The sequence below is a fragment of the Aptenodytes patagonicus genome, chromosome 4 (genome assembly GCF_965638725.1).
Source record: "Aptenodytes patagonicus chromosome 4, bAptPat1.pri.cur, whole genome shotgun sequence".
Lineage (NCBI taxonomy): Eukaryota > Metazoa > Chordata > Aves > Sphenisciformes > Spheniscidae > Aptenodytes > Aptenodytes patagonicus.
In genome coordinates this window covers 58824477-58850565 of record NC_134952.1, presented here as the reverse complement: position 1 = coordinate 58850565, position 26089 = coordinate 58824477, and the positions used below count along the sequence as shown (strand labels likewise).

Here is a 26089-nt window from a genome sequence, read left to right as displayed (position 1 = left end):
TTAAATAATTGGATCTTTCTTTAGGACTCTGAATACTACACCACCATTTGGTACAAAATATTCTTAGTACAGAAATGAAAGCTCTGGTATTGACAAATAGACAGCTATTAGTAACATACTCTGAGAATAACCTGATCTTAAAAAGTAGGTGCAATCAACTGTATTAGGATATCACATCACAAGCTTTTCGTTTGTGGAATTTTGACTAAATTATTTCTGTTGTCTTCGCTTCAATCTATTTCTGCCTGTGAACAAATGCTGTCAACATCAGCTTTTGATTCACGTTAAAAAACATGCTGAAAGTAAAATGTTTGTGCCTTGAAAAAGTTCAAATTTTTTAACCTTGGCTGACGTAACAGAAAGCTAAGGTCACAAGGCAGCAGAAATAGGCTGTTAGCACAACTCCACTTAAACCTAAACCTCATGTGTCACGGGTTTTCACTTTTGCCTTTGAAATTAGCTATTGAGAGAAAGATGTTTTTAAGCTTATGGAGTCAGAATGAATGCTACTGTTTAGGAAAGCAAGTACTGGCAGTGCTGTGGCTGCTTAAGAGAGAAGCCAGCCTGCAAATAGGTTAGGTGTGTTAGAGCATGCTGCTCAGCCCATCTTATTTTCCCCAAAATGCAACTTTTCTTCTTTTCACCAGCGCAGACGGGCACATACTCGGAAACTGCACAACAAGCACTACTCGTACGATTACTGGCAGGTCCTACATAAAGGCCTGTGTCAATATGCTGACAGCTCTCTTGATCCACCTCCATGCACCCATAATCTGTAACAGCATGCTTCCCTAAGAAGAGTCTGGATGCACTGCACATGGACTCGGGGAGCACTGAAACATTCCTGCTATCTGTTTGTGTGTTTCTTGTTCCTTAAGTAAGGTCTATTTTTTCAAGAACAGGTTCAGGCTAATGTTAGCAGTCAAAAAATCAGCCGTAGCAACATAACTCGAACAAATGCTGGTTACTTATCAATTCTGTATTTCAAGCAACATCTATAAAGACATCTCAGTATAAATGTCTATGCATCGAAAGAGGAAATAAGAAAACAGCAGAAGTTTCCTCTAAAAAAATTTAAAGCTAAAATGTATAAACTCAAAGGGTAATAAAAATAACACTTTTACATCATTCTTCTTTTTAGTAAAATATCATCATTTCTTTTAGTCACTTATAATCTCACACTGGAATTCAAAATATAAAGCCCAACACTATTAAAAAGTTTAACAAACCCCTTTAATGTCTTTGCAGGAATGTCCACTCACTCTCCCGCACTTGAGAATTTAATTGTTCGGCCACTTAAATTCCCATGTTGCCTACAACTGTACAGTCAATGCAAAACCAGCATTCTTAATTTCAAAATAACGTAAGACAGTACTGTACCTAAAAGCAGACTGACAGTTTCGGGCACTATGGAAAGCAGGTCTGTAACATAAGCGCAGGCTGCTGAGCACAAGTATTTTATTTTTCAAGAAATGAAATGAAAATGTGAATGCAAGGAAAGGACGAGCGCGCTATGCTGGCAAATCCAGATGTGACTATTGTGTGGCACCACACATGATCTTGGGTAATGACCGACTTCAGTGCACACTTAACAAGGGGCACTTATCCCTAGGAAGACGCAATACTACACTCTGCTATTTTCTTTAATTAGCTTCTGCAGAAGACTCCAGCACTCAGACTTTTTCTGCCTATTAACTTGGATCAGGCAACACAGAGGTCAAATATTCAATACCAAATTTACTCAGACTTTGAAAATAGAAAGCCAGGGACCAGAAACCAAGTTAAAAATTAAACTGTTATCACCATACTATAAACAGTAGATCAGCTTTCATTTCCAGCAACTGTCATCACACTACCGTGTCAAACTTATGAGAGGATATTTGCATCACCCGAAGAGTTTTATTCACATCACTTAGTCTGATTAATCAACAGCTGCCAAATGCAGAAGTTAAGAATCCTAATTTTCTTCAACTCCCAGCTTTATGTAAATCACAGTTTTGTCTTTACCTAACCTGGCAAACAATTTCCATCGCTCTCACTTTACAAAGGAACTCAGAAACAAATAAAAAGTGCAGGCCCTGAAAAAAGAGCGAGGAAAGAAACAAAAGCAAGTTACAACCATAAGTATGGTGGAGAGTCAAGCCTTTTCAGAATACAGGCACACAGCATCAAGGAAATAAAATCAGTTATTTGTTCTGCATGCTAATGACACTGCAGGTTCAGCTTTTGCATCACAGCCATCAGTCTATTAGCCTCCAACCCCTTTGCAAGAAATTGTATTACTGTTTCAAGCCGTGCAGGTAGAAGGAGCACGCCACCTGAAATACAGGACCATCTCACCCCTTGATGCTATATTTCTTGCGTGATGATCCAGGGGGTGGAATAGAAGTGCTTCACTGCTCTGACCAGGTGGACTTGTATATAGCTGCTCATCTTCACAGGATAGGAAGAAGGCATAATAAAAATGAAATTACCAGATCTTTGTAATATGCATTACTTCATAATTTAAACAAACAAACAAACAAAATCTCTCAAGTGCTGACAAGAATTGCATTATGAAAAGAGAAAGTAGCAAACTTTGCACCATGTTCCTGGAACAAACAGGGTAAGAGGATAGTAAGTTACAGAAAAGCAGCCTTACATTCCTTGCATAAAGACAACCTTTCCCAGCCACACGAAGTTAACCTGCATATGCTTTAGACTGCAAGCAAAAATCACAAGTTTTCAACTATTTGTATTTGTCTGTGAACATAGATCTTATTGAAAAGCAGGTATCAATTTTCCGATGAACACATTTTGAAAGAAGTATTAGTTCCGTTATTATCACTATAGATTAGAAAGCTGGCACAGAGTATTTTCTTTAAAGTTGCTCAGCTTTTTTCTTAACTGGTTACAGCTGTAAACCTGGATCAAAAAGCTAGAAGGGAAACACTAAAGCTGCTCAGGAGACTTGAATACTGTGGGGAGAGTACATGGTTAGCTCTTGTGCAAAATCACTGCAATTTAATTGCTGATGATAGCAACATAATAAAAGAAGTATCAGCTAATCCTAACTTCTGAGTGACCTAAAGCAAGGTCTAGATTGCCACAGCAGCTGCAGTGCCACTGGAAAAGGACAAGCATTCAGGCATCATCACACAGTCGGGGTTCAACAGCTCTCCTGTAAGGCTGGGTTCTTCTCTTGGATTGGTCCCTGGAATACGGCTTGATCCACGAGGCTCATGAACACATAAGATGGAGAGCCTGTTTATCAGTGCCTGTACTCAAAGAACGCCATTCACCAAGAATCTGAGCATACTTTATAGCCCAGCACCATTCACACATCCTAGAAAGACTTCCACCTCTGCAGGGGAACTCCACCATTTCTTCTGCCAACACCATTACTTTCTGTTATTACTAATTATTATTCTACAACAGCAATGAGATAGATGGCCCACGGACTGAACAGGACAGGTGCTATATTAAGGTATAATAACAGAATTCACACTTATCTTGTGCGATTTGAATTTCCTCCCAGACAAAGCAGACTCTGCATCCACTATGCACTTTCAGGTCTCATCCTAACACGGAATCAGCACGTGGCAAGAACGCATACCCTGATCCCAGGAACAGCTCAAGGGTCTCACCATATAATAGAATAGATACAGGCTGCAGTCACCTGAACTGGCGTACATTTGGGACACCACAGTCAGCAGGCATCCCAGAAACCTCATGCACATCTGCCATGGCAACTTTGCCACCAATACCATGCAAGAATAGTTGAACAATACTGCCTTCCTTTAATCATTTATCACCACATTTTTTCCTTCCTTAGCGTTTAGCGGAAAGTGAGTAGTTTAGTTCAAGACTGCAGCCTCCAGCAATTTGCACAGCATTCTTTTGATATTGTTAAAGTAATTAGTACATATAAAAATTATTACATATACATGTAACAACTGTTAGTTCACTGCACTGTTTTCTAAAAAAGTTCCAGACTGACCAAAACAGGTGTAGAAGAATAAAACCATAACAACCCATCCTTTAAAATGTCAGCCCAGAGTAAAGGGAAAAGGAGACAGGATAATTTGAGAGATGACAGAATAAATGAAACTTAAAACTGAAAAATACAACATTCATTTCCACATCAGTTTGGGAAGGATTAGTAAATCTGAAAAGAAATATATATTTATTTTTAAAGAAAATTATTCACTCTAAAATCAACATGTCACACATGGGACTCTACAAATGTCAGTCCCAACGTCAGAATAGCTACAGCAGTAACAGACCTGGTATATGAGTTCATTACCCTATAATCGCAGGTGACACACACAGCATTTGGGGGGAGAGGGATCAACAATACTTCTGTGCTTTCAAGAAGAAATTCTCTGTCTTGGACTTCACTTTCTTACCTTGGTTGCAGGTTTTTCCAGTGTATCCTGGGTGGCACTTACACTTGTTTGGCCCAACGCATTCACCATGTTTGCATCCTGGCTGGCATACAGCTGCAAATAGAGGAATACTCATTATTCTTCCACTCCAGTCATGGCTGACAGCACTTTACTTTGAAACAAATGGCAATGACCTAACAAATAGTATCGTTTACGTTCCTCCCTTCAACATCATTATATGCGTCAAATACCACTGTTAAAACATCAGGCGCACTTTCAAAAATAACCACCACCCCAATACCTGTGGGAAGAGTGAGATGCTTGTTAGTAGTCTATTTTTGTACAGCACTATATTGTGCTGTTTCTGGGATATTAAATCCTTTTAATACCTAACTAGCAAGCAGGCACTGTGCCTTCACTTGCTCTCTCTATGTATGTATGTATGTACTATGATTCATGCCATTAAATTTGGTAAACCTGGAATATGCCCCAGCTATATAGAAAATGCGTACACCAATGTCATAGGCGACATACAAACAAAGCCATAGTTCAGTCACTGATAGGCAGCAGCACAGATCCCAGCATTCACCGTTTTCCTCTATGACTATAAGGCAATACTCTTTACCCTCTTACTAAGCAATGTTTTCCCTGAATCTCTCCCTTTCAGGTGTTTGGATTCTGGCATGGGAATTACTTTTATTTTTTTTTCTTTTGGAGGAAAAAAGGACTGGGTAAAAGCAAAAGCAACACTGACTGTAATATGCTGCTTTATCACTGCACACATCTAAGTCACTTCTACTCAGAACATTTCAAGCATTTATTACCCAACCTGCCGTACAGATATAGTCTCAGAATGTGAAGTCTGAGTCTATTCGGCTTCCAGAGTCAAATTTGCCAGGTAATTTCTAATTCACCAAATGGAGCATAAATACAGAACTCCAAGAAATAATAGTTAGGAAGCCATTTTTTGGTACCTCTCTCAATATAACACAAATAAAATTAATAAAACAAACTTTTAAAACTTCAGTAATAAAACAAGCATTGCTTTTGAAGAAATATAAGAATTAATGCACAAATGTATTTCTACTGATGTAGGATTAGCTAACAGGAATATTTTCAGAGAGCAACGAGTCCTGCATAACTCTGGAAACCATTTTACAGCTGAAAATTTTAAACAACATTTCCAAGTCTTTTTTATTAGAAACGTCTTTCTATTACTAAATATACTGTTTCAACCTACTGGAAAACTAAAGTATTTACTATGCTCTAAAATGTTGTTTATCATTATATGACAAAATGCAAATGCAAAATTCTGGTGAGCTTACTGAGCAAGATGGACACAAATTAGATAGGAATCAGAGGGTGGCATAAATTGAATACCTTGTAATCAGGATTTACTATTTACTCTGGCTTTAAGTTCATTTTCTAAACTAACAGTATCATTTGGAATTTGCAAAGTAACTAACTAGATCCATATGTAATATTAATTAATCTGACAACAGGCTGTATCATAAAACTGGATGTATTAAGGATGTAATTTAACAGAAATCTGTTATAAGGCCCTCAAAAATGTAGCTTGCATTCTAGCCAAGCTGTTCAACAGGGTTGAATTAAACAAAATTAAAACAGGCACAAGAGATTAGTTTTGGTTGTGGAAGAACTATGCAAATACATCTCTGATGTTCTAAAATCTTTTCCATAAGATTCAAAGCATCCAGAATCAGCAATTCCCACAAATGCATCCACAGAAGCAACTGTTAGCGTAGAAGGAGTTTGCTCCAGTTATAGGACTGCATTTGCCCTTTATTATCAGCGCACTTTTTTCTTTAAACTTTTTCTTAATATATATATATGGCCAGCGATATCCCCTAAGAACATAAAACTTTATTTTAAATCTACAGCTCTTGACAGATCTTCCTAACACGATGGTGCAGTCTCTTTTTGAAAACTGTTGTAAGGGATATCTTAAAAGGCAAGAGAGAGGGATGTTTCTAGTTAATGCAAGATTTTTTTTTCCAGTAAACACTGTCCAGAAACAAAGAAATGGGATTCAGATTCAGAAACACCTCTCAATTAAAGCGTTAGGAAAGGGGGCTGCTTAGACTACTAAAAGGTACGTTTCAAAAAGTACGCCCTTGGGTAATGGACAGATTTGACTGAAGAGCAACTGATACATCATGAAAAACTTCTAGAACATTGTACTTGGAAACAATTACTGCGTTTTTAATCACTATGGTCATAAACAGAAAAAAAGATCTTCTTTGTGTAAGAGCTCATTTAGACACTGAGACTCTCATCTTCCTGACATCATAAACCCAAGTCTAATTAGAGGTGACGGCAGCAAAACAAAGACTATGAAGACCAGCTTCATGACTTTGAAGTCACTGGGGAGAAAGAAAAAGATGTGATCCAAACAACAGTAGAGAAACAGAAATGACTATATGTTTTTGAAAGCTTCCATGAAATTTCAACTGTACTTTAAAGAAAATCTATATTGTGGAGTGGGATACAGTTAGGTAAAAATTACTCTCTAAAAATCACAAAGCATCATGGGATCAGCTTGGTGTGAAGTGCTACAGTTCAGCAGCTGAACCTGTGGCAACTTTAGTTTTAACTGACTTTTTTAAAGTCTTGGTTCCTCCCTCAATTGCATAGATTGTAAATTAGCAGCAGGTCAGATAGAGAAAAAAGATCTCATACTTGAAGACAAAGAGCCTTATAACATTCACCAGAGAGGTGGGCTGGCTCAGGCTCTGCCACCTGCAGCCTGCAAATACTCCCTTCTCCAGAGGAGGGCATGGCAGCAGAGACACACTCGCTGGCTCCCCAAGGGTTCCGTTTGAACATGGTCAACAATGTGATCCAGGTATAAAAATACGCCTAAGCCCGACTTTCAGCATTTCTTTTAATAGCAGGCAATTATTTCAGCTGTTTGGTGTGAGTCTAGGCATATACTACGTATGCTGATGCGACCGGGTTTTTTCTTTGAATTTTCCACTCTACTTATTTTCTTGCAAAATTCCAGATAGAATTGAATAGAATAGAATATTTCAGTTGCTCTGCTCACACACAATCACATGGAGTTTATCCATTTTTTTAACACAATTAGACTCACAAGTAGTGAGGAAAAAAGTCTCCCAACTAATATTTTTTGCATCTTGACAATTAAAAAATTCCCCCACAACCGACCACAACAACCAATAGAACATCATTTCCCTCCGATCAACTCACATTTACAATGACTGAAGTAAGCCATGTCCGTGGATTTCAGTCTGCTACGTAACACTCACTTCCCTACTAGGCAAGAAGGAAATATAGACAGTGGAGAGTTACACCAGGCTGAGAAAGTCGCTCTCTTACGCACTTAGGGCAATGAAGTCCAGAAGGTAAGAGTCTGAAAAGGTTGCCATAAAGAAGTAAAAACTTTCTACTCTTTATAATAATAATTGTTTTCAACAAAAGTTAAAAGTACGCTTGTATAGACAACTGCCACTAAAACCAAGATTGCTAATTTGTTGTTGAATCAGTATCAACAAAGACCTACCATTTCTCCAAGGATTCCTCTCTGAAAGCATTTAAACTGGCACTCCCATCGGGTAGTAATGTGGACTGAGATAAACAGAAAGAAATCCCAAGCACAGCTATTTTCATCTTTGGTCAACTGCTTCTTGTTTATCTAGGCCATAGAATAAAATACAACTAAACTTTCCATTTCATTTTGTTACCCAATTCATTCAAGAGATACCAGCAAATAAACTCTGGTCTCATGATTATTCATTTCAGTTTGATATTTTAAATCCTTTTTTTGGGCCATATGTGAAGACTTGCTCTGTCTCAGTTCCCACCACTTCAATGGAGTCAAGGAGGTATCCTAAAGCCTTTTATTTGGCCAAAAATCTAACCAAGTACCTATTTTAAAGGTTGGCAAGAAATACCTTTTCCTCCAAAATAAGATGATAAATACCACATTTTAAGTCTCACTTAAACTTCAGGCCAAATTAAACTTCCTGTAAAAATAACACAAGGAATTGAAACATGAATGAGTGGTTTGGGTTTAGGGTTGGGGTTTTTTTCCAAGTGTGGGAGAGAGGGAGAAAGAATTTCTGGTGAAATGCACATGCTGTTAGCACATGTTATGCTTGTGTAAAAGCCAGAAGACACCAAATCTTCCCAGCCACGACTAGCTGCTGGTGGTGTCTGAGCATGACTCAATCACTCTGAATTATTATTTTTTAATTGTTGCATAAATACAATAAATGAAAAACACATTCAATCAACTAATTATGGGTCCATAATGTTGGGTTTTTTAAATTTCATCTGTATTTTCTCCCTGCACACAGTTCCCTCAGAACTGACTTGGAAGTCCCCCTCAGGTTTTGTCAGTTCCTCTGTACTAAGCTGCCCATCTTTTGAGGGCATGGGTGACTACCACATGCTGTCCCCTCTATTCCTTCTCATCTAGAATTTTAACATTAATGATTTATTTCTTGATTACCAAATACTGTTTGGTAGAGTCCTAACCAGACGGTTGCACTGCCTGGTTCCTACCTGCCTAACTCCTCTTCATTTGTGGCCAACAATGGAAATCCCTGAGCTTTCTTAGGAGTATCTCTACCAATTTAACTCCTCTTTGGTTTTCCAACACTGCCAGCTATGTCTTTCATCAAAACAGCCTTGAGTATAATTCTGTGTATAATTCTTACATTCTTTTTCTCTGCGTTGCCTCTTAATTTCTGTCCCTTAACAGTTATTTTTTATTCCTTGCATTTTCTTTCTTGCGTGATGCCCACAAGAGGGTTTCATTAACAGAAGTTGCCCTCAAAGTCTTTAATTGCTCTTTCTGCATCCCCCCACTCAAATCTGCCTCAAAATGCCAGACTGCAGATGTCCAAACTGTCCTTGAACTTCCATTTTCACCTCTCTGAAGTCTAAAAATATGCATGAGAACACCTGCATCCGAAACAAACTATGCCGACCACCTGCCTGAATGGCCTTGCTTCTGCCCTCTCTTCCCAAGTAACATATAACCCCTTTTTTATTCTGACTCTAAATCCCAGCTCCTTAAAATTCAGTTTGCTCAAACACAGAAAGTTATTTGTGCATCAGCCCAGAGATGATTACATACTATTCAGCTTCACAAACCTTTATTGGATCCTCTTATACTGCTGAATGCAGAACAGACTTCCAATCTTAAGATCGCTATTTACATTCCCTCAGTGCCAACTTTATAACAAGACTTGCATGTTGGTGAAACAAGCTTTCCTCTATGCTTCCTCCTTCACCTGAAACTGGCTCCCTTTTTCCTGTGCTGCTAACAGACCACAACCTCACGTTCTGTATTTCTCCTTCTCAGAGCCAGCTTCAGCTCACGTCTGTCTATTTCTATTTACTTTTTGCAATTCCTTGCAAATTATGCAATTGCATAAACACACACTCAGGAAAATAAATCTGCCTTATTCACAGTAATTTTGATCTAGGATCCCAAAGGTATGAGCTAATTTGTACAATAAATCGCTGCAGCTCTTTCAGAGTTACTACACACAAATGCAGGAGAACGCATAAAGCTTAACCTACCACACAGTTAACCAGTAGGTGGTAAAAACATGTCATACCCATAACTCACATTAAAGAATTACTTCTGAAAAAATAACTTTGCTTCCCAAGTAAGTGTACTAGCAGTCACAACATAGATCTCTGCAGAGCTTAATAAGCCTGACTAGGGCAACTGGGTATTAATTTTCAGATAATTTCACTGCAAAACATTCCTTATTCTATTTTTTGAAAGATAATAAATGTTCTTGACCAATTTCTGTAACTAGAGACTGATAACATCATCAGATGAAACAGTAGTATCTAATGCCGGAATATTTTTTTCACAAATTACTTGCTCTTATTTGTAACATTCACAATAACAAATGTTGTCAAAATGCATGCTTAAGCTTCCATCTAAAGCATACAGTTCCATTAAGTAAGTGGCTCCTAATTTTTCATGCACAACTACTACATTTGCCTGGGTAAATCAGTTACTCAGTTTGCACATATGATTCTGGTAACAGCACATTAGCATGACAAACTGCAGCCAGTGTGGGCTATTCATTGCAGTGAATTCTTTGCTTGCTTATGACTGCTGCCAAATGTGTTTCTAAATTGCATACACAAATCCAGACCCTGGTTCATTAATGCCTTGCTATTCAGAACAGCACTTAAAAGCATGCATAACTTAAGCACGGGTAACACTGAAATCAATAGGATTTCATGAAGTCGGTGGAAGTTAATCTAATGTTTATGTACTTACATACTCTTTTTAAGGATCAGAGAAATTTGATCTAACACAATGCAAAATGTAAAAAGCAAGAAATATTTCATGCTTTGTCAATCTTTTCATGTTTGCATTTCAACTGGCTTATGATAATTGCTTAAAGAATGGTGCTTTATCACCTCAAATGCCTGTTTGTTACCTGAATCCTTCTGTGTCTACTGAATTCCAGCAGGTAGAAGCAGGGTAGCACGAGTGTCTCTGTATGTGGTGGCAGAAAACAAACGGGGCCCTATTGCTATTTTCTTTATTAGAATGTTAACACCCACTGGCTTCGGCAGAGTTACTTCTGCATCACAGTAACAAAGCTGACTTTCACAGCCAGATGAACAGCTGATTGCTTTGCTCCCCTTTCGAAAGACTGGTACTCCCGCCACAGGGATAAGTAAACAAGACATATCAATTCCTTAGCAGCAGCAGACTACAGCCCTGGGTACCAATGTAAACAAGCGTTGACTTCACTTTGCTCTAACGTGCCAGGTTGTACACTGCTGTAGAGCAGGGGCTGTAAAGTTTCCCTGTTGTGGGAATGACAACTTGTAGTGGAGGTGCAAAGCAGGCAATGGGGGGCAATAAGTGCTTCAGCCATCCCAAACTAACCTCCGCAGCACACGATTCAATACTGTGAAAGCAAATTAGGCCTCCTACGTCTGACAGCTTGTAAATATGATGCTGGGAGAATAAACAATTTGCAGGAAGGAAAAGATATTGCCTGGGGCTTGAGGGTAATATAAAGAAACAGGAAAAGAGTGAAAAGGGAAAAGTGCAATGGTTTAGAAAGTATCTCATCGGATAGGTGACTGGGATAAAACAGCCCTGTTAATTTCCTTCCCCCCTCATCTTCCCCAAATCAAATGTTTAAAAAAGGAAAAAAAATAAAACAACATCTACATCTTCTTGTCACATATTAGAGTTTTCATGTAAACTTATGACTTAGAGGCCATAACTCCAAGTCATAAGCTTGCCAAAATTATTTCAAGAAATATGTTCAGCTAACCTTTGGGCTGGCACCTTAGGCTGGCTATTCTCTGCCTTAAGACGTAGAAAGCTGCAAAACAAATATCCAAAAAAAGAAATTCCAGCTTTTTTTTTTTCTGTAAGGAGGATGGACTTGGCTGGGGTTTTTATCAACTTGTTACATTCCTGGAGACTTACACACATTCAACATTCAGAGCTTTTCTGAAATAAAAAAAATTCTGGTACACATTTAAAAATGGAAATACCTTACATCAGTATTTCATTATGAGATTTAACAAACATTCTGATACATAAGAGTAATTAAATATAATGACGTGATGCTATTCTTATTCAATCAACGAAGGAGCTACACTTTGTCATGTTTCATATGGTCCATACTTGTAAAAATTCTCATGTTTCACTGTTCAGGTTCAACGTTTCCATCAACAGAACATAAATGCTTTTCTTAAAGAGACAGTATCCTTTCATTTAAATATAGGTATGTATTTTTAATGCTGCGTCTCCACAGAGCAAACATGAAGGGTTAGCATCTGGATGCTAATTTGAGAGTAATTAAAATTACAACCATTTATAAGTATCTGAACATCTGCAACCAATAAACATCCTAGCATATAAATTTACTGGTCATTTTTATAATGTTTAAATTTTGAATGTCATCTAAATTAAAACTAGTGCTTAGAGACCTTTTGAGCTCTTACTACCATATGAAACTAGATACACGACAGAAGTTAAATAAGATGGAAACACAGATTTATGTTTCAGGCTTATTTTAAATCAATTTATTTGCCAATAAAATTAACGTTAGCAGCATAGCTTGTTAGGCTACATAGACTTATTATAAAAGACTGGGACTTAAGCAACAGCAACTCTTTGTATTTTAAGTAGTACGTTACCAACACTTAAGGGTTTGCTATGACTGCAACTTATATTGGTTTAAATTAGTTTTAACCAGACAGTCCCTTAGCGTTTGTTACAGTGGAGGGAGGCTCCCCAAGCATATTCCCCAAGAGAGGAATATACTACAGTTGTAAATGGTCAAATTGTGTTACTGTTGAGATTTCCTTGGCAAAACTGGACTGCAAAACTATTATTCTACGTACGAAGTGCAGGAGGGATGCAGTGGGGAAGTGGAAAAGGATACTGTATCTTTAACGTGGTATAGTCATAACTGCTTTAAGAGCATAAAGCTTCTAAACTGAAAAAAACCCCCAACTGAATAAAAATAGCAAAACCTCATTTTTTCTTGCATAGCAGTATTGCAATTCTGTATAAAATGTCTTTTCTTTGAAAAGTACCGGGGATGCACAAAAATATTGGTCATTTTAGAAGAAGCAGACATGCTGCATATCAATATTAATTAAACATTGCCAAAACAATGCATTAATATAGACTGTATTCTTGCATCCACAAATTCAGTAACAAAACTCTTAGTGACTTTAGGAGGTTTCTGCTAGTGGGTCAGCCTCCTGGAAGCCAGTATTTTCATGGCTCATTATTGACAAAATCATGGTTTTATTTTTGCGCATCTTGGACTATACAGAATTGCCATTTCCACTGAAAGCATTGTTATGTGCAAGAAACAGAAGTCCTAAGCAGCTCATGGCCTCTTCTCCCATTGATGTATGAGATGTTTTAGATGGGTAAACTCCCATCAACATCATTGCTGGTTATACAAAATCTCCTTCTAGGCATCAATGAAAGCACAGCCACCTCTTCCCCCGCCCCGCCACCACCACCTTGCATCTCTGTGAACAGAGATAAATAGAAATAAAGCTCATTAGGACAGAAGCAGCAGCACAGACAGTGTAAGTTTCTTCACAACTGTTTTAAGAAGGCAGCAGCATGCACAGTCCCCAGCAAAGCATTTGGTTATGCCTGCATCTGCTGTACCAGCTTGCCCAAGCTCCCCTCTCTCTCTTACAGGTCCTCTTTAAGAACCTCCTGAAATACTATGCTTTCTACTAGGTTTGACTAAATCTCAATGCTAACCTGACATCCTTCAATTAACATTTTTTAATGATGCAATGCTAAGGGGAGGTGTGAACTAATGGCTTGACTTATACTTTTACTAATGGGCTATTTGACTGCACACCTTCTTGATTGCCCTGTCCCTAGGCTTTTAAGCCAATTGTCATGGTTTTAGCGTAAGGTGGTGGGAAACAACTTTGCTGACCTATTCTGGTTTTGCTCCCTAGGTAGAACACTCAAACCTCAGCACAGGGAGATAAACAGATGGAGTTACAACAGATGGATGCTCTGAAAGAGCACACTCATCTTCACAACCCCTTCTCAAGACAGACTTTGTAGACTTTCTTATTGTTTAAGAAGAATTCAACACTGAAATGAGTGAAGTAATCAAATAACATCACTACTTGTAAAATCCATGTTCAGTGGGATTTTATTCCTGTTAAGCATCTTCTGTTGGGTCAAAATTTCTGTCCACCAGACAAAATCTCAGAGTGCCTTCTGCTGACTCCAACAGTCATGCAGACTCATGCCAACAGGGGATCTGACAGTAGATCTGCATCCGTTTATAAAAGCTGCAGATCCAACCTTCTATTTTGTACATATGCGAACACAGCAAAAGGAACCATTTTTGCCATCACCTCTAGCAAAGGAGTTGTCCAAACTGTAATCCAGAATGAGAATTCAAGCTGGTTTATATTGCTTTTCTTAAAAAAAATCTTGCTAACCTTTTAAATCTATGTTAAAGTAGTATCTCCTTCCACAGTTCTTTGCTGTTAAACTGCAGCTGAAATTTTGAAGCAAAAGGCAGCCTACATCTTCAGTGTACCTTGACTACATATAACTAGCATACAAATCAATTACAAACAGACATGCAGCCAAGTACAAAGCAGGTGCATTTTGTTCATGAAAGACACACGCATGTGGTAACCATTTTTATAGCTTTTGAAAGAACTACAGAGAGACTTGTAAGCCAGCTAAAAGCAAGGCAGGTAGACCATTCGTTCTAAGAATAACTTTCAGGGAACCAAAATGGATTAGTGGCAAAAACGTCCACGAACAGCTACTAATTTTCAAATAACCCCTAGCATGGTCTGTTGGAAACCGAAGGGAAGAACTTCCATTTTCATACTGAGGAATAAAAAGCATCACACTACTTCTCACATAAGTCTCTGCATGAAATGAGTGCATCTCTTATCCCGTATTTTAGTTTTCTGATAGGCTAACCAGGTTCCAGAGCTCAGTATATGCATATATATTCACAGTTGATTTCTGTACACCAAATTATCAGCAAGGGTCAGTCAGCAGCAGTTCCAAGGACTTTCCTGCTGCTTGGCCTACCTCTGACCTAGCAGAGACACTTGGACAACAAGGCCCAGATTATCCTTTCCTTGAGAAACACTCAGAAAGACAGCCATCCCTGCAGAATACTGTCACAGACATCTTATTAGGGCGATGAGATGACAAGCTTCAGCAGGTCTCCTAGACTACAGTAGCTAGAATACAGGAATGGACATGACTGTTTTCATTCTGCAGTTGACGTTTCTCATCCAGCTCAAAGAACTGAGCTCCAGCCCTACCACTGCTGGAAATTCTCTTCCCCAAGTATTTCAAACCATGAAAATTAATGCTGAATAACACATTTTTAAAAAAAAAAAGTTGAATCAACTTCCTAAGGCAAATTTTTTCTGCTGGCACACAGAAAAGTACATTTGTGCAAGATGTGTGCAATGATGCAAACCCTGACTTCGTTTTCTCTGTGTACTTTAAAACCCATTTAATGGGTTCTGGGTTAGGACAACACACTCAGTACCACAGATGCAGTTGCCTTACAATGCAAAAGGAGTTATGAATTAAAAACGTACTGTTGATATCTGCTCTCACCAAAAACATTCTGTCACAGGAAGTCAAAACCCCCTACTCTGAGAGCAGAAATCCAGAAGAAACTCCTTCTACCCTCACTTTTGCTCTGGGTTATAGTTTTGCTGTGTGCACAACAGTAACACATAAAAATGCAAGACAACAGCCCTATTTTTACACACATCTTATCAGGTACTTTATCAACATAACATTTTTCACAGAAGTAGGCTTTTGTGTGATTACTCCCACTTACAGCTATTACTCCCACTACAATTTATTAAGGAGCAAGTAAATCCTGCAGGCTGGGCAACAACATGGGATTTTTGGACTAATTTCAACTGGGATATTTAACATCTAACTTTAAAGCACTGATGCTGTGAGTCCATCAGTGTAAAGGATCAGCTCTACCGATGATGAGGTTACTTCAGATGAACTAAGAGTTGTTGCTTAAACAACATTTCTGCTGCTTCCAAATTAGCGTTTCTACACACCAGGTTTAACCAATAAACCTGGTTTATATACCAGATCAAAACCTCAGAAAGGCTACTTAGTTACATTAGGGATGGAATATATCCACCGTTCTAAATCTAGATTAAGCCACTAAATAAGCGTGATGGATTTTCAATTTACAAGGACTTCGAAATGCCAATGAATTCATCTGAGTTACGTTTGTTTAGCCCCTTTGAAGATATGGCTATATTTGTATCAATCTCAAAACGGACCTAGTTGCCTAAACCTGGATCTCACTTTGGTGTTCACAACCTGCAAGGAAGGAAAAAAAAAAAAATCCAACCTGTTTCAAAGTTCTTGATTATTTCAGTTGGAGGGACATCTTCGAAGTGCGTTTGCTGGAATCGGAAAGAGCATTTGGGAAGGCAATTTCACATCACTGAAGAAAGAGTATTTCTACTAGCTGAGATGTTACAGCTGACACTGACAGGCTTTGGAAGCAAGTTTACAGACAGATCAGACCTACATGCACTTCCTTACATGTACAAGTCTTGACTGGTGTAATTTATTAACAGGAGACAGAAGATGTTTTAAAGGAAGAGTGTAAATTAAAGGAGGGGCCTGATTTCAACTTCTTCCTACATGTTTATAAGAGTGAAAAAGACAGCTGCGTTATGCTGACTGGTGTTACTAAGCAGCAGTAAGCACGATTATGCTCTATGTGCACTGCTTTGTCAGTCAAAGGGACATAAAAGGAATTACTCCACACTTACAAAAGTAAGTTTAGCTAACACAGTTCAGTTTCCATTTGCAACTGTATGGATGGATTATGGATGGAAGATCAGAAGGACCGAGTTACCTTAATGAGTTACCTACTTAATGAGTTACTGCTTGTCAGCTGTGCCACAATCCTACCCTGTTAGAGCTGACATATACAGGCTTAAACTTCTGTCACAATTAAACCATTACCGTAAATCACACAGTTGGTTTAAACTAACACATTTTTTTCTCAATAGCCATGGGCAGAAGGCATGCCCACACACGTTTGGTGGTGCTGCTCAGCTGGACAGCAAGAAATGTATCCAGGTATGTTAGCAATCACTTGCCCATGGCTCATCATGGTTCAGAGGTCTCTGTAAACTGGGACAACCCTGTCATGTATTGGAGCCTATATTCTTGCTACACTCTGGCTCCAGCATGGCTCTCACCTTACATTTGTTGTCAGAAAGATAAATTCAGAGGTGATCAGTGCCTACATAGTAAACTATGCATGAGTAAGCAGGTGAGAGTCCAAAGGTGCTATAGCACTTGCGGGCATACCCAGGATGGCTCAAACTAGTTTGAGAAAAGCAGTTCAAGCTCACTAATAAAGAGCTTAGCATTATTGCCTTCTTTTTGGACTCATTTGTAAATTGGGTCTCACTACTAATTTTTAAGCCTGACTCTATACTTGTTTTCATTGTGCAAATATAATTTATTCTAGAAACGGCAAAGAAAACGTACAACTAGTAGAGAAAGTCTGATATGTATTTACGCCACTCATTTCGGGGACGGGACTAAGAGGTTTGCCTTTCTCCATAGAGAAAGCAGGAGAAATAATTGTGTACTTGGCTTTTTGGAAATTTTTCAGTGATATTCCTTTGTACAGTAAAACACTCAAGTTTTCCTTTGAGGCCAGGAATGCTTCCTTCTGTGCCAGGTTAATCCTTCATACCAAATGCCACATTCCCAAGGTGGAGAGTTGACTACAGATTTTCTATTTGGCTGCGAGCACTAGAAAGATTCACTTTCATTTAGTGCAGTCTCCCACCCCATGATATGACTGGAATTTTCACCACCCACAACTGGGGCAGATTTTCTTGCTTGATTTTGCTAAGGGTTTGGCTCCCATTTAAAAACTAGGAGGAGCCGCTAAGTTTTTAGTAAGAAGTTCTTCACCCAAATGTCCGAGACTCTTCTGAACCAGCAATTCAAAAGTTATCAGCACCCAGTGTGTGAAAAAAAATGGGGAAAAAAAATGCATTTAGACACCTAAGTGAAAACTGTATTCTTTTGAAAGTCTGGTCCCAAGTACTGGAGATGACCACATAAAATCCACCTCTGCACTTCCTGGAAACGTGCATGGAGAACAAATCTGTCAATAATAGACTAAAATGCAGTAGAAGGAAGTGAGAACTCACCTAGCTTTAGCCTTAAAAAAAGAGCATTTATGGTATCTGAAAAAGTTCTCAATAAGGTCATTTGTAGTGCCAAAATTCAGAGAGTAAAAAACAAAAAACACTTTCTGTGTATTATTACTTTTGTCTCATTTTCAACTTTTAGTTATGAATCTTTTTATATTATCACTTTATGCTATTCCTGTCTCCCAAGATCACAAAAATGCAACCCCAAGTCAGACTTGGTAATAGTGAGAAATTAAAGGACAAATATAACTGAAATTGACTTCCACCTAAATATGAGCTGCAATTTATGGTCACAACACAGGAGACAACTTGTCTAAGAAAAGGGCCACAGTGAGACCCTTTTAGTGGTTTGGGTTTTTTTGGTTTTGTTGTTGCCTTTTTTTTTTTTAAACAATGTGAATTATTGATACTTGCCAGTTAAGCCTTCGTAGCCTCAAACATTTAAATGCTCAATGATTTTCAAATAAAACTGTGTTATGAAAGATGGACAGAGATTCTATCATCTCTGGAGTAGCCTCAATCAACCTATCTCACATTCTCCTTCCTTCTCTATAAACATTGATCCCAAGGAAAGGACTACGTGTTACCAACTACAGCCCTAAAAATCAAAATGATTCATGGTATGGCCTGAGAGATAGCAACCTGAGAACTTTGCATCAAAAAACCGTATCAGGGATGTTATGTTCCAGAAGTACTTTACATAGCTTTTTTACCAGTCATCTTAGATACCTATTAAACATTGTGGGCTTTTAACACACTTGGGAAGGAAGAATCCAGTCTTGCTGTTTACAGATTTGAACAAAACCTTTGCTGAGAGTCTACAGTTGCATTGCCAATGCTATTTCTATCTTTTGCCTAATATTTGCCACCTATAGTCACTGCCCTGCAGACTAAGCAACTCACAGTATTTAATACCTGTTTTACTTTAAAAATGGCTTGGCAGAAAATGATCCAGTTTGCAGACATTTTCATCTAAATAAATAAATAATAAAAAAAAGAGAACCAGTATTTATAGGTTCACTCCTGCAAAAACTTACGGGGTATCACTCATGTATGCACTGTTAAACACATGAGCAAGCGCCCCAGTATCAAAGGCTGCAATTTTAACAAGCTGAGGTCTCTATGACGCTCCTGACAATTTTAACTTCTACACAGTGCTAGCTGCCACCACAGAATACTTTTTGAAGATGTAGTTAATGATGAAGACTTATCTACTTGGTTATTCTGCAATTATATCAAAGATTCTAGACAGATGTGAGAATCTCAGAGATGTTTCTCTTCACGTGACCCAGTAAAAGGATGCTGTCAGGTGGATTTATACCCTTAGTTTGGGGTTACTGAAAGAATGTTTGTACTTAATATTAATTGGAACATTTCCATCAAATTTTTAAGTGAAATGTCAGTAATTTGGGTTTCCTTCTTGGACGCAAATATTCTCGCCCTGTAGTGCTTGTAACATGACACAGTGTAGCGTTACGTCAGGCTATTAGACCAGAGCATGAAATGAAGCGGAAACCAAACAGAAATTCCTAAATTCTCATTGCCGTAACTAAAGTTTACCTTACTTGATTGCAATCATTTTTAGTACTGTTAATGATAGACAGAATTTTAAGCTGACAACATCCTTCTAAGTAAGTCAGACTCACACATGCAAAAGCCTAAGCCCTGCATTGTAAGAATGTGTGTGAACATGTGAAAGATGTGACTAGGTGTGTACGAGCCTTTTCTACAAGTGACTAGAAGCCCCAGCAGCGATGATACTCACGTTGGCATTGTCCCCAGGACAATCGGGCCCAGCCCCAGCAGCAGTCAATTCTACTTCCAAACCGACACAGTCCTGTGGAGGAGACTATTTGTCTGGGCCACCTGAACAAGACAGTTCAAAGAAGTCTGGTGAAACATTTTGAAAGTAGCTAAAATTATTCTAGATTAAGAAAAACGAAAGACAAAGACCAGCAAAAACCTCTCCTGCATGGGCATATATATCCTTGTTTTTGAAAACAGTAACTGCTCTAAGCTGAGTCTATGATATTTCTATCATTAAAACTGTGTTTAGTTCAGAAACTATAAACGACTATAGGCAAAGAGAGGAAAAGATAATTACGGTAACTTTGTAAAGCCTTAAAAAACTGACATGCTTTGCAATATGCTCACTGCTGCCACTCCCAGGCTCGTATTGAATAATTTTAGAAGTCTGAAACACAGAATTTGTAACGCGGAATAAACCACACCATCATAAAGTTTCAGCATTGGTTTATTTCACAATATATGGCCAAATTTTCTCACTGAAACATTAAAGGAAAAAAAATCAAAACAAAAGCTTCCTGAACTGTTAAACAGAAATTAAATACAAAAGGAGAGCTGTAGTCTTCCCTTGTTCCAAGGAAAAGATATCACAGTCTCAAGCAATTATAAAGTATTGACATGAATTGTTAATGTTTTTTAAAGACAAGCTGAAATAACATGAATGCTGCACTTCAACAAATCCTAAAAAGAAATCCTTCGAGAGGGGATCATGCTGGCTGATTTATAGGCACGCAGAACTGTTGCGCTGGGCAGTCTGCTCCTTGCGGCTTCCATGAAGCGTTCTCCAACTTGCCTTACAGCCGCTCACTACACCTGACACGGCTCAGCACGACCCACGAGGCACACGCTCTCCAAGCATTCATTTTCACCTTGCTTCATGTTAAAACTTGAGTTGCAATATCTTCACCATATTTTGTTTCAAGTGCCTCGAGGCGTCAATAAACTAATTTTATTTTTACAGCACGCAAAGTGCTTTGGTTTTAATTCTTGCAGGACGCAACCCTGCCCGAGCAATAAACTTTTTATACCTAAGCCCGTATTTAGGTTGCCGAGCAATGCGCGGCACTCGCTTTGCGCGGGCCAAGGGCGGGGAGTACAGGGCCGAGCGAGTCCGTCCCGGGGAACCCCGGGAGCGGCACCGGGCGTCCACCTGCGGCCGCCCGCCGGGCGCGGGGACGGGGCGGTCGGTCCGCCTGGCCCCTCAGCCCGCCGGCCGTGCCCGCGGGCACCTCTTCTCGGCTGGGGGGGCGGGAGCGCCGAGACAAGTCTCGCCGAGGGCTCCGGCCGCCTCCGCCTCGCCGGGAGGCAGCGCCGGGGGCCGTTAACGAGCCCCCCCGCCGCCATTTCGCGCCCCGGCGGTCTAGTGGCAGTTAGGAGCCTGCGGGCCGTTGCAGCCGCCGGCGCCGAAGCCCCCACCGCCCGACCCGGGGTAGAGCCCGGGCTCCCTCCCGCTCTCCCCGCTGGGGCTCCGACCTGCCCGAGGAAACACCAACTTCCCGGCCCGGCCGGCCCCCGACCACCGCCCCTCCGCTCAGCCCGCGGAAGCCGGCGCCTACCTTCTGTCAAACTCCCCCGCCGCCCCCAGGGAGAGGCAGGACGCCAGGAGCAGCCGCAGGGAGAGCTCCATGGCCGGCGGGGCTCTCCCGTCGCGCGGGCTGGCCGCCGAGGCGGCCCGGGGTGGGCAGCGGTAGCGGAGGCGCTCCCCACCGCCGCGTTGCAAGGCGGACCTGCGGGGTGGGGGGTCCGGCTGCCGCCGACGCCGGCTGCGCTGCGACAGCTCCGGAGCGGCGGCGAGCCCCTCACTCTCTGCCCGCCCGCCTCGCTGCCGGGCGGAGGAGGCGCTGCACGGGGAGCGGCAGCGCCGCCCGTCCCCGGCAGAGGCGCCCGCGGTCGGGCCGCCCGCCTGCCCGCTGAGGGGCACCTGGCAGCGCGGCCCCCCGCCGGCAGGGCCCGGCCCCTTGGTGTATGCCAGCCGCACCGGTACACTTGGGGTAGGAGCTAGTGGGAACGAGCCCCCAACTCCTTCTGACAGGGGCCGAGCGAGGCAAAAACCGCAGTCTGAGGACACTAAGGAGACACTAAGCTTTTATAAGCTTTTCTAGCTTGAACTTCATGAAGTAGGGCAACCACCCACTCCTCTCCGCGAGCAAAGTCCACATCTACAGCCAAGAACGTTAAGATTTGGCCTTCTTTTGCCAACCAAACTTCTCCCAGTATAAAGCTTTTCAAGAGAATTACAAGGTGTATGTGGTTTTTTTCTGGCTCAAACACTCCTCTATTAATAGCTCTCAGATGTTGGCATGTGTGACATAAGGTGTCCCAGCCCTTGTCCAGAAGAAAAAAGTGACAATTTTAAACATTACCCACACAGCATGTAACAACAGCCTAGCACCACTACCAACAGCAACGACTGCATCTGCACTCTACATTAACATGCTAAAACACAGCCGTTATTTTTGTTTTGTTTCTATGAACTACAGTTCTCAGGACTTACTGAGGGACACTTCTAATAACAGCCTGTCGCCAATTTAGGGTCAGAGCTGCTGCGAGATCCCTCTGATTACAGGCAGATGGGGCCAACAACTTGGACTAGGTTGCAGCATTGGTTTTGATTTGCGCCTAAATCAAGGCTAAAGCTCATCAGCTGTTCTTACAAGGGTCTGGCTACAGCTTAGAAGCAGAAAACAAAGATGATCTGGGTTGTGCTGTAACACCAAGCCAAACCCTTTAGGGAGCATTTGGATGCCAAATACGATTTCAGGCTTTAAATTTGAGCTGGTAGTTCTGTACAGAGCATTTTCCACCTTCAAAACACTCCACAGATAATTCAAGCAACACTACACAAACACTACACTACTACAACTACTTTTTGCACAAGATACAAATTGTGCCAGTGAGCTTTCGAAAATTACACCCTTCCCCAGAGTGGTTTTACCACTTTCTGCTCAAGTTTGCAGCAGAAAGCCCCCTCCAATGCCCCTTCCCCTCTTTTTGTCATCTTTTCAGGACCATACGTTCCCCATACTAAGCTTTCTGTCCACAGCCTCAACCCAGCACTTTTCAGACACAGAGAAAACATAACTGTAAAAGCTACAAGGTGGTGATTCTGCAAGGTGCTTGTTACCTATGCTTAGATAACAAGCAAGCCCCCTTAGAGGACTCAGATAGATATAAAAACCGCACTGAGGACCAAACCTGGTTCCCTTCATTTGCATGAGAAGCCGATAGCCAGTGAAGACAATGACACAGCGGCATTTGGGAAAGACAGGAGAGCATCTGGCTCAGGTTAGATTCTTGCTGAAATACAGAGCTGATTTCCAGCTCTTGACTGATTGATCACTTTTTTTTTTCCCGCTTGGATGTGTGATGTGGGATAACAGACCATGCAGAATGAATTCACTGTCAAGATTTTATGGGCAAAAGGGGAGAAATCCTGTTTGTGATAACCACAGGGATTTCTTTCTGGTAACAGCATCTGCCTGCATCTCTCCACCTTGTAGAAAAAAAGTGTCCACAAATTACATCGCAGCCAAGTTCAGGACAGGTGCCAAAAGCAATATTTGAACTTCACTGTGAATTAAGGTCTAGGGCAACCTGACACTTCTCCTCTGATGTCCAAAGGGACATGTCATAAAATCAATTCCTTTCATGCAATGCTGCATAGCGGTACTTATGTACACAGCAACTTTAAAGCTCACGCTACTCCTTTCAAGCATGTATACTCGCAAGTGATAGTAAGATCGTTTAATCTCTCCAGACTGCACTCAGCATTTCAGATTTCCTCAGCAGCCTGTTTGGCACTCCTGTATGTTAATACTAGTGTGCTGGTCAGACATGGTGCCTACTCCAATTAAGACTGTCTGCTCTTGGTTAACTTCTGCTGCCTTTACAATTTGTTTTGGAACATCAGCCTGAAAAAACAGTTAACCAGCCACTGAAAGATCATGTATTGCACTTCCATACCCATCAATGAGACTGAACATCGAGTCATTTATGAATTAATTTATTTTGGCAATGCTTTATCAATGCCAGTGGAGTTTTCTTAATGAGGTAGTTTCTCATATCCAGGATGCTCAAAGGATTACTGAGTGAGCTGGCAAAGAACCAAATCTCTTGACAAGTTAAAGGTGTGTAACGCTGTCTTCCATACCCCACTGCTGTATGGGTGGGCATACAGCATCTCTCCACCTTGCAGAAAAAAAGTGTCCACAAATTACATCGCAGCCAAGTTCAGGACAGGTGCCAAAAGCAATATTTGAACTTCACTGTGAATTAAAGTCTAGGGCAACCTGACACTTCTCCTCTGATGTCCAAAGGGACATGTCATAAAATCAATTCCTTTCATGCAATGCTGCATAGCGGTACTATGTTGTATACTATATTGCATACTACTGTATACAATATACAGAAGACGGAGATGGAGAAGTTGTTGGAAGTATTACTAGAAGCACTCTTGTGCCTTACGTTTAGTGAAGCAGTATGAAAGCCTGGTAAATGCTGAAGCCATAGGGCGGGCTGACCTGATGTTCAGCAAGACATTAGCAATAAAAGTCCAGCAGCTGTGCATCAAGCACTCAGATGGATGACTAGCACATACGCAGCTACCAAGCAGAGGATGAAGTGAAGCACGGACAAAAGAACAAGTGTCCAAGAAAGCTTTTTCAAAGATACTGATAAGACACTTGGTTGAGTGCAACATGATAGTCAGGTTTTTAGCTGCAAATTGCAACAGTGAAGCAGAAACACAGAGGAAGGCATAGTATTTTGAACAGCAATGCTGTATCCTTGTGAATGAAAACGTCAAAACCCATGCAGCAATTGCAAATAGGAAGGTAAATTTTGCCTGAAAAGGTGTTTATTTTATGCAAGCAGAGTGATCCTTCCCACCATGCTTATTTTACTCTTTTCCATTCCCCCATGAAGATCTTTATGTACCTTGTGCCAAAGCAGCCACACTATCAGCCATGATCCTCATCTCAGACTTCCAGTCTCATGGATATATTGAGCTCAGGTTGAGACCCTTCTGTGAAAATCATGACCCTAAACTTGTTAAGATACTCTTTGTTGAGAGCAGAGGAAGAGTCTAAAATACTTGGCAGTTGCCCATGCCACTAGAAAGCCCGTTAGGTTCTGAATTATCTAGAATTTCCCAGGAGACGAAGCCCTAGGTATATATTCTATTGCTGTATTCTACACCGTAAGTGATAAAGGCACACCTGACTACACACAAAACTGAATTTTGGCGATAAGGTAGCAGAGAGTGAAGAAATGCTCTAAGGAGTGGGGCTTGCTAATTCTGCTGCAGGGAGGGTAAAGGTAGTGATGACAACTGCTGCTTCTGGGATGGCGAGCGTGACAGAGTGACGTCTGGCACAGTGCAGTTAAACTCATGCAGGAATGTGTTCAAGATACCGCTCAGTACGGTACTCGTATTTTTCAAAAACAAAATACAGTGCAGTGTTAAGCTCCATTAAAGAACCAATGTCATAAGCAATATATGTAGCTGGTAATACAAGTAACATCAACTAAAAAAGCATGTAAACAACAGGAAACCCAGTTCTTATGAAATGAAGCTTACTTATAGTTTTCTTTAGTGAAATGAACCTTTCTTGTATGCGTGGGACCTGTTCCTCTTGAACAACAATACTTACTTTCACTTCACTTGGGGTAGACTGTGCCCAGAGGTCTCAGTGTTTAAAACTTCAGCTGCAGGGCTAAATACAGGTTTCTAATACACTCTTTGTGGCTATAACCGTTCCCGAGGGTGAAAAACAACAGAACAAAAACAGTTTCTGGAATACTCCCTGGCATCGACTGGACAGGCAGTATTAAGAAAAAAGAGCTGAAAAGACACAAGTGATAGATATGTTAGGCTGACAGATATTGGTAGATATGGTAGATGATAGAAAATGGCAGACATGACAGAAATCACACAGAAACAACTTTAAAATTTACCTTCATTGTTACAGGTAGCTATGAATTGGACGTAATCACAGCAGTGAAAGATACTGCTTTCAGGGCAATCTACTGCCAGGTAACTTTTCCTCGAGGGAGGCATTCAATGAATAACTTCTTTCAAGTCCACTTTTTTTAATATTAAACTTTCTCCTTCCTGTCTTAGAACACAATACAAGTATTAATAAATTAAGTCCTCTATTCAGCGG

At 40.5% G+C, this 26089-nt stretch overlaps 1 protein-coding gene across 4 annotated transcripts in view; it reads right to left on the bottom strand.

Annotated features, from left to right (window-relative positions):
* Positions 1-21651, bottom strand: part of NPNT (nephronectin) — a 53357-nt gene extending 31706 nt beyond the window's left edge. For 2 of the 4 annotated variants that reach the window (XM_076336853.1, XM_076336855.1), the window contains exons 1-4: positions 21482-21651; positions 19885-19985; positions 11681-11731; positions 4389-4481 (exon numbers count right to left, since the gene is read on the bottom strand). In XM_076336853.1, coding sequence (XP_076192968.1) covers positions 4389-4481; positions 11681-11731; positions 19885-19985; positions 21482-21552 — 316 coding nt within the window. In that variant the 5' untranslated portion in view covers positions 21553-21651. Of the gene's footprint in view, positions 1-2340; positions 2434-4388; positions 4482-11680; positions 11732-19884; positions 19986-21481 lie in introns of all 4 variants that reach the window. The other 2 variants (XM_076336852.1, XM_076336854.1) reach the window with 2 other exon arrangements.
* Between the last annotated feature and the right edge of the window lie 4438 nt (positions 21652-26089).